Source organism: Crotalus tigris, unplaced genomic scaffold (genome assembly GCF_016545835.1).
Source record: "Crotalus tigris isolate CLP2741 ecotype Arizona unplaced genomic scaffold, ASM1654583v1 scf7180000018525.42219311030:4301911, whole genome shotgun sequence".
Classification (NCBI taxonomy): domain Eukaryota; kingdom Metazoa; phylum Chordata; class Lepidosauria; order Squamata; family Viperidae; genus Crotalus; species Crotalus tigris.
In genome coordinates this window covers 1,707,399-1,720,899 of record NW_024097057.1, presented here as the reverse complement: position 1 = coordinate 1,720,899, position 13,501 = coordinate 1,707,399, and the positions used below count along the sequence as shown (strand labels likewise).

General features: G+C 41.3%; 1 protein-coding gene across 16 annotated transcripts in view; it reads left to right on the top strand.

Moving 5' to 3' along the window:
• Positions 1-13,501, top strand: part of HYDIN (HYDIN axonemal central pair apparatus protein) — a 111,618-nt gene that overhangs the window by 1,587 nt on the left and 96,530 nt on the right. For 15 of the 16 annotated variants that reach the window (XR_005557925.1, XR_005557926.1, XM_039353528.1 and 12 more), the window contains exons 3-10: positions 981-1,106; positions 3,270-3,389; positions 5,400-5,534; positions 6,307-6,506; positions 7,572-7,696; positions 9,267-9,468; positions 11,532-11,715; positions 13,271-13,370. Coding sequence is in view for 14 of the 16 variants with exons in the window: in XM_039353528.1 (XP_039209462.1) it covers positions 981-1,106; positions 3,270-3,389; positions 5,400-5,534; positions 6,307-6,506; positions 7,572-7,696; positions 9,267-9,468; positions 11,532-11,715; positions 13,271-13,370 (1,192 nt within the window). In the remaining 2 variants the exon portion in view is untranslated. The remainder of the gene's footprint in view (positions 1-980; positions 1,107-3,269; positions 3,390-5,399; positions 5,535-6,306; positions 6,507-7,571; positions 7,697-9,266; positions 9,469-11,531; positions 11,716-13,270; positions 13,371-13,501) is intronic. The other variant, XM_039353529.1, reaches the window with a different exon arrangement.

Below are 13,501 nucleotides of genomic sequence, written 5' to 3'. Positions count from 1 at the left end.
TATTTATAAAAATAATAAAGCTAAATAAAAAAAATCTTAAAAAATAGCATAACCAAAAATGCAGTTCCAAAATAGGTCTGAAGTCTGAGATTGAACTTGCATTTTTCAGATCCAGCACCAATTCATTGAGGAGTGTCAGGATGATATAAATCAGGGGTTCTCAACCTTGGCAACTTTAAGAGTTGTGGACTTCAACTCCCAGAATTCCTCAGCCAGCACTGGCTGAGAAATTCTGGGAGTTGAAGTCCACAAGTCTTAAAGTTGCCAAGGTTGAGAACTCCTGATATAAATGGACCCAAGAAATGAAATGCTGGTAGTCCTTGATTTAAGATGGCAGTTGGAACTGGAATGTCCATCGCTATACAAGTGATGGCGATCCCTGCAGTCCCAGCAAGTGCCATTACCCAAATTCCATGAATCCCATAGTCCTTAGGCAAGGCAATTTCCTGCCAGCTTCTCACACCAAAGTTTCAATGAGGAAGCAAGTAGGAAGTGGCAAGTCCCAGACTGGCAGTTGCCAGGTGGGGGAAGGAGCAAGGGGACATGGGGGGGGGAGCAGGAAATCACAGGCAAGACTGGCAGTGCAAGAGGGGAGAAATGGGAGGCTCAAGTCAGGGAAGGTGCACCAATTGGTTGAGGGAGAAGTGCAATGAGATCTAGGGAGGGTGCAGGGAACTTCAAGTCAGTGTAATGCAACATAAAGAGTGCAACCTCTCCACAATTATCCATTTGGAGATGGCTTTGTTCAATCTAAGGAAAATAGGGAGGCATAGAAGAATGCTGCAAATTAATGTTATTACAAATGAAAGCTCCAATAATTGAAATGGGCAATCTGCAATTATGACTTTTTAAAGGGTTTCAGTGGAAAATCATCATTCTTCTTGGACTCCACCACAACCAACGGTAAGCCCATCTCATGGAACAGCAGGAAGAGTCAATCTTGCTGAAGGTTTTTGATGTACTTTTGCTTCTCTTTACAGCTGACACCCTCAGCTTTTCTGGAAGAGATGTCTCTCACAACGGAACAAAGGCTAGCAAGCACCCATGAAGTACACTTGCCTCGCATTATTCAGCTTTTGGACATGAGTGAAACCTCACACCAGAAAGTAAGTATTTTCTTCCACTGCAGTGCAGGACCTGTGGTGCTTCTTGCCATACACAGGCATGGAAAAGTTTTTGCTTGCCACATTAAATGCAAGGGGTATATTGAAAGAAAATTAATATTTCAAAAATTGTTTGATTTTTTTTACCAAAAAATAGGGCACAGGATTTTCTTATCTTAAAAAAGATAAATATTTGTATATTTTTTACATTAAAAAAGAGAAGAGATGCCAAAGGTAATATGAATTGTTTGAGAAATTCTGAGGCAAAATTTGATGTGGCATCCATGAAGTCGGAGTGGAAAATGTGCACCTCTGTATGATCGGTGCCATGTCTCAAAATGGCATCCTTTGGAGCTGTATTTATCTTGTTGGAATAATCCAAACAAAAATATCCAAGTGGGGTTGTTTTTCACTTTACTCCAAACAATACCAATTTATTAAAATAAACCTTCAATTTAATTGACTTCCAGTTAGCAGAATTTAGATGTATATGAATAAAGTCCCATCTTAGGGTCTAGTCCCTAGACTTAGGGCCAATGACTCTCTCTCATCCAAACCAACTTCATAAGGTTATTGTGGGAAAATTAGGAGAAGGAATGAGTATTAGATATATTGCCCCCTTGAACTGTTTATAAAAGCAAAGATGGAATATAACTTAAATAAATAAATATAATTCAAATTAAATGTGTGTAAAATTCATTCTGATTTAATTGATACTCTGCTTGAAACCTGTCCCCCCCCCCAGTTTGTTAAATGAATTTGTGATGATAAAACCAGTGGCCGTTTGTTCTCATTTAATGTTGTGCCAGGCCCTTTCCTCCTGAGCCTGTCACCTCATCACATCTAACTGGAAAGAGGCCAGGCCAGGTTGCTCCCACCTGTGGCCTAGGAAACCACAATCTCCCCCTTGGCTACTCCAGATCTTAGTGGCTGGGAATCACTTCTTCCTTGCTCATGCAGAGCACAAGCTTGCCCAGGAAGCCCCAAAGCAAGAGGCTGGCCTGATTTTTTTTCCCCTGCAAGATACTCAAATAGCAAATACAGGTAGTCCTCAACTTATGACCACAATTTAGCTCAAAATTTCCATTGTTAAACAAGGCAGTTGTTAAGTGAGATTTACTCCATTTTCGACCTTTCTTGCCACAGTTGTTAAGTGAATCACTGCAGGTAATCATCATCATCATCATAATTGTTGAGTCCTTGGCGGAAAGCAGACACGAGAAGCAGTTGAAGTTCTCAGTTTTCTTTATTCTGCGTTCAGCTTACAAGTAGATGGCTTCAGCAGCTCCCCAAACCTCCCAGCTTCTTATATAGACATTTCCCGGGTAAATGCGATACTTTTCCCGCGCCAGCACCCGCGCATGCGCACGGCGCTGGCGACAGCCTGTCTGGTCCCGGGCAGCTTTGCACCTGCCCGGGACTGCCTGCAAATGCCCGAGCCGTTTGCAAGGCTCGGGACATAACACCAATAATAATAATAATAATAATAATAATAATAAAGTTGGAAGGGACCTTGGTTAAATTAACCTGGCTTCCCCATAGACTTTGCTTGTCAGAAGGTCGCAAAAGGGGATCACGTGATTCTGGGACACTGCGACCGTCATAAGTGCATGCCAGCTGCCAAATGTCTGAACATTAATCACGTGACCTGGGGTTGCTGCAACTGTGGTAAGTGTGAAAAAGAGTCACGAGTCACTTTTTTCAGTGCCGTTGTAACTGAACAGTCACTAAATGAATGGTTGTAAGTCGAGGACTACCTGTACCAATCCCATAAGTTGATGCCTGAGGGCAGGAGTGCAGCTGGGCATCTATCCAGTCTTCTGGGCTATCCAGCAGTCAGAGTTTTCCTGGGGGGGGGGAAAGCTTTCTGGCTGAATATCTGCCTCGACCAAGGCCCTTCAAAGCCCCAGAGACTTGCCAGGCCCCCACATGGCCAGAGCTGAGAGAGCCCCCAGGCGTGGCTTCACTTACAAAGGTAGCTGCGGGTAACCTGAGTTGTGGACTGTGGCTGAGTTTTAAACTCATCTCACTTTTCGGTCAAGTATATTGTTCTGGTCTATTTGATCTTATGTTAGCTGCTCTTTACCTGACGCTGTAACGGTTATAGATGCAATGTAATTGCGCTAAGCAACTCCAGCATTTCCATCTGTTGCTCTGCATCTTCAGTTCTCCTCAGTTGATCTGGACCGGACTCTGTTTCAACCGTTCCCATCAGAAGTGGTTTTTCAAAACTATGCCCCCTGTGAGCTCTACGAAGTACCACTGGTCCTGAGGAACAATGACAAGGTAGCCTTCATCAGCAGACTTGGGATAAAGTCTGTGGGGAGAGAGGGTCATGAGAGAAAAACCTCTGAGGTTTCAAAGAAAATCTCCAGTTGTAAACTTCTTATAACTCTTTGAAACCTAAAAGATGAGATGGATGTATTTTTCAGACATATATCACAAGACAGAATAATTACAAATTAAATAATCTTAACATGTTGTACAATTCTTTGCTTAGCTGAGAAAAAATGATGAGGAAAATAACAAGAATCAGAATAATTCTGCATTGCATTTTATTGATGTTACTACAAAATCTGGAAGGAAACTAAATTTGCAAGATAATGCTCCTAACGAGTTATTTCAAGAGAAAGATTTGCTTTCTGGATGAGAGAGTTGAGGAAATGCAGCAAACCAATTCTGCAGATGATACAAAGCTAGCGTGGGTAACTAAAGGAACAAAGTTAAGAAAAACTCCGAAAGAATGCTGGAAGTAAACAAATAAAATGAAACTTAACAAGGAGAAATGTAAAATCATGCATCTTGTTAAGAAAAATGAAAGATGTGCAGCTTAGGTGAAATTTGCTCAAGGGCAGCATTCAAGAGGAGGACTTTAGTATACTAGTGCAGGAGTCCCCAACCTCCGTGGACCAGTACCGGACCGTGGCATGCCAGCAACCGGTCCACACAAACAAGCAAAGCCCCATCTGCGGGATGCAGGCAGCACACAAAACCACCCCCCATCCAGTCCACAGAAAAACCTCTCTCCACAGAACCAGTCCCTGGTGCCCAAAAGTTTGGGGACCTCTGTACTAGTGTACTAATACAAGTCCAACTTGTTCCAACAGTAGAAGGGCAATTACATCTTCTTTAAAAATAATTCTTTTTGAATTAAAAAAAAGACAATACAAACTAAACACAGAAAGGAAAATAAAATAAAGATAAGAGAAAGTGCAAGAAAAAAGGAAAGAAAAAAAATGCAGGAAAGAATTAAAAAAGAGAAAAGGAATATTTAAAGAAGTGATTTCCAAGTACAAGCAATAAGTCTTCACCCCGAAAGATTACATGCAGGTATCTCTTCTTTCCCTTCACTGGAGATTTTCAAAGAGGCTGGATAGGAGATGGTATACTGAATCTTGCAGTGGAGTTGATGACCTCTTAGGTTTCTTCCAGCTCTATGGTTCTGTAAAGAGAGACCCATATACTTGGAGGCATCATGGCTTTCTGGTTGGCTGAGCAGAAAGAAGCAGCATGACTAGATCACTGAGGCAATCAGTATTCTGTTGGTAATGTAACTCAGATTTTTTTCAGCCACTTTGTCTCCAGTTTTGTTTTCTTGAGACTAGGTGTGAAACAACACAACCACATAGAGTTAACAGAGTAACAGAATAACATAGTTAAAGGGGACCTTGGAGGTCTTCTAGTCCAACCCACTGCACAAGCAAGAGCCCTATCCCATTTCTGATGAATGACTCTCTGGCCTCTTTTTAAAAGCTGCCAGTGATGAAGCACCCACAACTTCTAAAGGCAAGCTGTTCCATTGGTTAATTGTTCTGATTGTCAGGAAATTTCTTCTTAGTTCTAGGTTGCTTCTCTCCTTGATTAGCTTCCATTGCTTCTTGTCCTGCTTTCTGGTGCTCTGGAGAATAAATATCAGAAGACTGCTATCATGTCACTGCTATCAAATTAGTTTAGTTGTGCATGACTCTACTTGCTCTGGGTTAAATGTAAGTCTCTTGTAAGTGGAGTGGACTATGTAATTCTATTTGGTGTCCTCACCACACAGACCCCAGAATTGATCCAGTGGCAACAGGATGATAGCATTACAGTGCAAGAATAAATAAAAAGGACTGTCCTTCTATTCCCATTTGCCCTGGGCATTTTTTCTTGCTCAACATGCCTGCTTCCTATGTCTTGACTTTAAATACTTTAATTGTCACCAGCCCCCCGTTTACCAAACAGAAACCCCACTGTTTTCTTGTGGTCTTGACTTAATCTTTCACTGAACATCTCCTTTAATTCCCGCATTTCCTACAGATCCCACGGCTGGTGAAGGTTGTTTGTGAGAGTTCACCTTACTTCAGAGTTATCAGCCCCAATGATGTGTGCAACAAAGTCGCACCCGGCATGCCATCCACATTCCGCATTCTCTTCACTCCTGAAGAGAACAAGGTGACCCTTTCCTGATGCACTGTTGTACAGAGTCATTCTCTATGAACATACCAACGCCCTTCCTCTGTTTCCCCATTCTCTGTCGAAAATGACTACAAAATTGACAGACTGAATGAGAGAGAGAGAGAGAGAGAGAGAGAGAGAGAGAGAGAGAGAGAGAGAGAGAGAGAAGGAGAAGATGATGGAAGCAATGTTATAATGAAAGTAATGCGTATACAAAGGAGGCATATCTTGGATCACAATAATGCTTCCTTCACCTTGTCCTACTTCCCCCTATCTTTTTGGACACTGCTGCCTTCAAAAAAGATGACAGAGAATTAGTTTTACAAGAGAAGATTGATAGAAGCTGATTTGACACATCTTGCTTAGCATAATTGTTTTGGTTTAGTTAACACGTATGAACAGAGCCCTGGGTTATTAAGCAAGCCTCAATAGTAGGGTTTGCATTTGTATTGACTCTATCTATATACAACGAATATCTGTATTGCAAAAAGATTGCTGAATATTTCAAACTCACCATGAGTTTGTGGAGATTTTCCGTACTTCCCTATCCTTGCCAACCATGTTTTTTCCCATAACACTAATTTATACACTGCCTTTTATGCTATAAATTTTTCACATCTCCTTTTGAGAAACACATCAAGTCCAACGACCAGGATTCTGGTCCCAAGCATGGTCATAAGTCGAGGACTACCTATCTGCAAGGGCTCTGAACTGCTCTGTAAGGGTCATGGAGGGAGTTCTCATTTTTCACATTCTTCTTTCTACTCAGGATTATTTCCATGAATTAACTTGCATTACTGAGAGAGAAAAATTCATTGTCCCAATCCGAGCAATTGGTGCCAGAGGCATTTTGGATTTCCCAGACCAACTGAATTTCTCCACATGTCCCGTCAAGTACAATACACAGAAAACCCTGCTTGTTCGGAACATTGGCAACCGAGAGGCCTACTACCAGATTACCACCCAGAGGTGAGGTCTCGAATTTTCTCCCAAGAGATCAGCAATAAGTCTGCCAGTGGTTTGGCTTTTTATCTTTCAGAGACTTGACAGATTTGTAGTTACAGAGGCATAGTGCAGACTTTCACCATCTACAGAAAACCTCCTTTGTGCTATGTTGGAAAGTGCCCACCCTGAGGTGCCAATGCTCTCTTCTGTCCAATGCTGGGGGTTTTGAGCAGCACTTTGCCTCCTCCAAAACAGTGATTCCGCTCAAGTATTCCAGCGGGCCATGAATCTGAGTGAGTGTGCCTCTTGTTCACACTCGCCACCTTCCTTGCCACCCTCCTCTTGTGGGTCAACCCCCTCCTGTGCTTCCAGATGAGGCAAGCAATGGTTTAGCACTAATGTAGCAATGAAAAGGGGGAAGAGACGTCATGAGAAGACTAAACTCCCCTCATGGCTCTGAATGAGGCTTCTTTGAAAGCCGAGCTCCCTCCTCTCTTGGGATTGTACGTTCTCAATGGATGGGGCAAGGGAAGATTGGAACAGGGAATTGGGCTTAAGGAAATGAGGAGGAGGCAGGGGAGACCAAGTGGCAGAAGGCAGTTAGGGGTCTTTGGTACTCCCTGAGTATTATCTAGTTTGGGTAATGAAATTTCTGCAAGAAAACAACCAAGCTTAGAGAGTATAAAGGAGATCTCATTTCAATCCTGAGCAACAAATATATTTCCTTTATATATTGTGTATATAGTTGTTTCCTAAAGCCACCCAGAGTCACGTGTCATGGTTCCAATAGATGAAACCATTAAAAGAACTTCAAGGCAAGAATTCTTCCTTTAAGAACACAGGGACTGCTGTGTAAAAGTAAATGGAAATAAAATAGGGAAGAATGCTGTGGACGAGGTGGGGAGACAGGTGAGGTTTGTGCCTCAGTCTGAATGAAACCATTGTCTCATTGTGAGAAGAGGAAGAACTTGTAAAGTTCTTGTAGGACTCATCTACTGTCGATTTCACTTCCAGCCACCATTTGTTTGATGTATAATTTAATCAAGTAAACCTGGACATAATAAGAGATGTTTCTTCTTTGAATTACAGACCATTTTCTGTCAAACCCTCCATTGGGACTCTTGGAGTAAATGAAACCACACAATTCACTATTGACTTTTATCCAGAAAAAAGTGGCAACCACTGTAAAGACCTTGTTATACATTATGATACAGGTGAGAACAGGGAAATCAAGATTTTTTTTAATTTATGGAATCCTGAGATTTCAGAGCCTTTGGATCCTAGCAATGCATCCTACAACTATTCCTTTTTTAATGCATAATACTAAAATGTTCTGCAATTGCCTTGCATTGCTGGATTAGATTTTTCTTGCAGCTGATGACACTGTAGATAAGCCACTCCCAATGAGAGAAACTCTACCACCTACTCTGAGAACTGTTAGGGAGGAGCTGTCTTCAGCCTCTTCCTCTCACACAAAATACCTGCACTGAGCTGCTTCTTATTCCTTTGGAATGCACCCCTTCCCTCCAGGAAACTCAGACTACAGGTAGTCCTTGACTTACAACCATTTTGTTTAGTGACCATTCAAGGTTAAAAACAGCACTGGAAAAAGTGACTTATGGCTGTTTTTCACACAACTGTTGCAGCATTCCGGTGGTCATGTGATCAAAATTCAAACACTTGGCAACTGATTCATATTTATGATGGTCACAGTGTCCTGAGGTCATGTGATCTCCTTTTGCGACTTTCTGACAAGCAAAGTCAATGGATGAACCAGATTCACTTAATCGTATTACTTACTAACTTAACAACTGCAATGATTCACCTAACAATCAGGGCAAGAAAGGTTGTAAAATGGGGCATGATTCACTTCACAATGAAAATGCTGGGCTCAATTGTGGTTGTAAGTTGAGGACTACCTGCACGCCATTCCTTCGCCTCACTAGACATCTTGAACTCCTTAGGGTTTCTCCCAGAGCAGGGGGGTCAAAATAGCGACCAGCAGGCTGGCTGCATCACACGCAGGCCATGCCTACCCCAGCTCCACAAAGGCAAAAAAACGTGATACATCACGATACAACACATGACACAATTGAGTTTGACACCCATGTCCCAGAGCATTGCACACTTTGCTCTTGTTTGCCCTTCGTTGGGGATTCTGGGGAGGGTAACAAAGGGGTTGAATTGCCCCCACTGGTATATAATCTGCTTGACAGTGGATGTCCATTTTGGAAATGGTTTGGTGATCTTTTCAAGTTTCATGAATATCAACAATTGTTTTTCAAAAATCTCAAAAATTTGCTTTGTTTGATCAATGATATATTTCCATACCCTGTGTTGTGTGAAGATCAGACTTTGATAATCCATATTCAGAATGCTGTTTTTTAAATAAAGCAGAACCACCCACACTCACACCTGATTATCAACCCATTGATTAAAACAACTGGCAGTAATTTCCCCTTCAAATGAACTGATAATCCTAGAGGTTCATTTACTTACATAAGCATAATGTTTTTGACTTCTTTAATGAATTCTCTATCTGTTTTTTGGATGTGGGTGTGAATATTTTTGGTCATATTTGTGCAGAAATACTGAACATTCAAAAGGGTTCACAAGCTTGATTGTGCTAACAAATTAATTTAAAGAATATGGTTCTTTGCTTGGATTACTGTGAAATAAAATCATGTTTTGTGAAATTAAATCAAATCCTTTTTACAAAAGACAGACATAGCTAACTTAATTAACAATTTTCTGACTTAATTAACATTTTTCTGACTTTCCAAGGAGAAGACATTCATGTCAGTTTGTATGGAGCTGCTACAGATGTCAACGTGAGACTGGATAAGAACTCCTTGACAATTGAGAAGACTTATGTCACTTTAGCAAACCAGAGGTCTGTGGTCATACACAATCACAGTGATATCATTGCACATTTTCAGTGGAAAGTGTTTGCAACACAAGAAAAGGATGAAGAGAAAAAGCAGACGTAAGTTTGGTATGATATCTTATTTTTGAGTAATGGGCCAGGAATACATTTTTGTGCACAGTAATCTATTTATTAAATTTGTTCCAAATTTTGCAACACATACCAGTTTATAATATAATTTTTCTGTTTCATGGTTTTATCCATTTGCAGATTTCTTTATTTCTCCTTATTTTATTTCATCATATTAATTTCAACATTCTTCTCAGTCTTGTGTTTTCCTGCAGATAATAATGGCTGAATAACTACTAGGCTTAAAAATACGGTATGACAAAAATGTACTTCATTTTATAGAGATCTAGACATTTTTGTCTTTATATCCTAAAGCATCACTAGAGAATAATTCTTTGCAAGCACAAGGAGAAAAAGAACCCAGAAAGGCTTTTTCAAAGGCATCACATCATTGTTTAAAGGTTTACATTTTTTTTAGTTCCACACTTTGGAGGCTGATGGTTGGTTTGATGAGGGCAGGATCCTAAGTAGATGTGTTCATGCAAGGGGAAAGAGTGCTACAACATTACAAAGAATGATTCTCTAATCACGTCTGCTAGTTCCTTTAATATAATCTACCTGACTATGGAGTCTTGAATTTGTTTGTATTAGTTAAGTATGGTCTGGGATTGTAATAAAGATTGATTGTTTATCATAGAATCATAAAATCATAGAGATGGAAGAGACTTTAGTGGCCTTCTAGACCAACTTCTTGTTTAGGGCAGGAATTCTCATAACCTCAGAAAAAATGAACTGCCAATCTTTGTTTGAAAACCTCCACTGAAAAAACATCCATAACCCCAGGAGGCAGCCTGTTCCACTGCTTAATTCCTCCTTATTTTGAGTTTGAATCTCCCTCAGTAAAGCTTCTATTCTCTAAAGATTCTTGTCCTCCCTTTAAGAGCACTGGGGAATAAATCCACACCCTATAATCATCTTTCAAGCATTTAGTGGGGCATGGAAAGATAGATACAAAATAGACGTTTAAAAGTCCTGCTTTCTCACTATTAATGATTAGCAATTTACCACTTTCTTCTTGAATTCTTCTTTAATTTTTACTCTTATTTCTAATATTGAAAGAGCACATTTTTGCTGTTTTTGGTATCCCTTAGAAACCTTAGCTCATTTTATAGCCTTCTGGATATAATTTCTGCTGTTTCTGGAAACTCAGAGTCTGAGCAAAATTTCATAGATAAAAATCCTAACGGAGAAAACAACTCAAGAAATGAGGGAAACACTGAAAAATACAATCATAAAAGCCCAGTCCAACACAATGCCACTAAAAAAAAAAAGGAGAAACTTCCTAACAGGACAATTAACCAATGGAATAGCTTGCCTTCAGACGTTATCGGTGCTTCATCACTGGAGATATTTAAGAAGAGACTTGTCTGAAGTGATATAGGGTCTCCTGCTTGAGCAGGGGGCTGGATTAGAAGACCTCCAAGGTCCCCCAAGATTCTTCTCTTCTTTAGTTGCCTTCTTTCCATTTCCTGTTACATATCTCTTTCTCTCTTTGGCTTTTGGGAGAGCTCTTGAATATATCTATACTGACCTTAAAGTTCTTTCCATTTTTTTTCTTGCGTGGGGTTTTATTTGTATGCAGTTCTGCCCTCCCTATTTCCTTTTATGAGAGCTCTTGTAGTCTAATGGCTAAGGTGCTGGACTGGAGGAGGGACACCTGAATCCTGTCTCCCTTTTAGGCTGGGCAACCAGCTGAGTGACTTTCACCATTTCAGTCCCAAGAAAAAAGCTGTATGGATTTGTCCCCAGTGCTGCCAGGAGTCAAGGTGCCTCTATGGCACAAACAAAACCCATACAGAACCCATTTTACAGAATTTCCCATTCTTCCTGAACAAATTTCTCCTTTGGAGACAATGTACCTGTTCATCAAACTCTGCTCTCCTATAGTCTACCTCACAGGTCCTGTCCTTTTCAGTTATCACTCCTTTGAATATTATGAATTCAAAGATCAATGGTGATCCTCATGGTGTCAGTCCCTTTTGCTTCATAACCAAGCACTCTTTGGAGTCTGTTACAAAATATGACATTTCATCTCTTTCTCCTGGGGTCTCTAGGATGTGTCAAACCCTGCAGGCTGAACAAAATAGTGTGCTTGATCAGCTTCTAATGGAATGCAACATGAATCCAGCACTTCGTGAGCATCTCTCCATTGTCACCCGTACTTTTGAGAACCGACGGGCAACTGTCCATGAAGATGCAATGCTCTTCAACAATAAAGTCTTCTCCATTGAGCCTCTGGTGAGAAATACCATATGACCTGGGGGGGAGAGGGGGAGGGAAGAGGGAATATGCTTTTTATGTAGAGCAAGGGCTTCATTAGTGATCTAAGGGCTCAGATGTGAAACTTGAAGGAGAGGCATCCTTCAGATTGGAGGGGGCTATGTGAAGCACCAAGGAAATCAGGAGATTCAGGCAGTTCAAATGTGTATAAAGATTTATTATAAGCTTAAACTCTCTACAAGAATCTGAACTACCGTACTAATGGTTAAGGGAAATTAGCAGGAGTTAAGAATAAAAAGGAATTCAAGGTGGGCTGGACTTAGATCTCTTGTGGGCACAAAGGGACTTGTGACTGATGATGCATTTGACTCCTCCTTCAGGCTCAGCCTAGTCATCTCCTACAGGCTGGTCCTTTTCATCTAATATAAATCCGTTGCTTTGGTTTAGAAAGGGTTTAAGCTTCCTTACAGTAACAGACTAAACTCCAGAGTGCTTTGGGATCCATTGTTGTAATTGGGAGTCCAAATGATTTGTGGCACATGATCTTTTAACTAGCTTAGCTCTGATAATGCCCTGTAACCCTCAATGAATGGAGGATTGGGATACATTGGGATGGCCCTCTTCCTTTTCAATTAATTAAAGGCTGTTTTTGATGGGCTAGTTAGATTGCTGACAATGGCTGACCAAGATGATTACATTTTGCCTGGGGGGGAGAGGGGGAGGGAAGTTTGGGGTCAAAGGTCAAGGGGCAGGGTCATGGGGCAGGGCCTGGTTCAATGGTTAGTGTTAGGGGTTAGGGTTAGGGGGTTAGGGAAACTCAGTTCTATGAGGATGATCACTGGTGTAACCGGGCCACTTACCAGGGGATCATCATCGGAGTCAGCATCTGTCAACCCCTGGTCATCATCTATTGGGGTCGGAGTTCTCTCAGCCTTTTTGGCTAATGGGGTGAACTTCACGACCTCCATCCCCTTCAGTGCCATTTTTCTGGCCCATGACTGCGCCTCGGTGGTTTTCCACAGGGGCTGGGCTTGCTTTCTTGGCTGAAAAGCCGGTCTTACATTCTGCGGCCTGGTGCCCTTCCTGGTCACATTTAAAATAGGCTGTAGATTGGATTTGTGAAGCCTGGGGCTTGGTTGCTTCTCTTTCCTCTGTGGATGATCTTTCCCATGACCTTGCCACGTGGTACTTGAGGATTTCCTCTGGCCAGTCAACTTGGCATGCCAGGTCGTGAAATTCCACAGTGTACTCTGCTATGGATCTGTAGCCTAATTGCATGGTCTTTGTGCGGTTTCTTGCTTTTCGGTCAGCCAGAGGGTCCTCAAACCAGCAATGAAGCAGTGTCATGAACCAAGCCTAAGAAGAACGAGGAAGGTAGGTCAGGTAGGTCAATTGCACTCTTTGCTGCATCATTTGGTTTAAAAAGTTTCTTTTAGCGCTCTTTTCAGCCCCTTTTGCCATCCAAAATAATATTGGTAATATTTGCATATTTCAGAGTTTTAGAAAGCGGAGCTGAAAGACAAGACTTTCCTGAGCTTTCTTATTCATTGTATTTATTCTATTTTTTCTTTAGGAGGGAGATGTTTGGCCCAATTCTACAACTGAAATCAGAGTGATGTTCAGGCCGCAAGAAGCCGGGATGTATCTTCAGACCGTCTACTGTGATATTACCGGTATAACCTTAAAAACATATTCCTATTTTAGGATATGGGTGGTTTCAGTTTCCCAGTCTTGTGAAAGCTGGTCTTGATATCCTGATCTTCAATTACTGTGAACAGAGGATCATAATTAAGCAGAAGCTTGT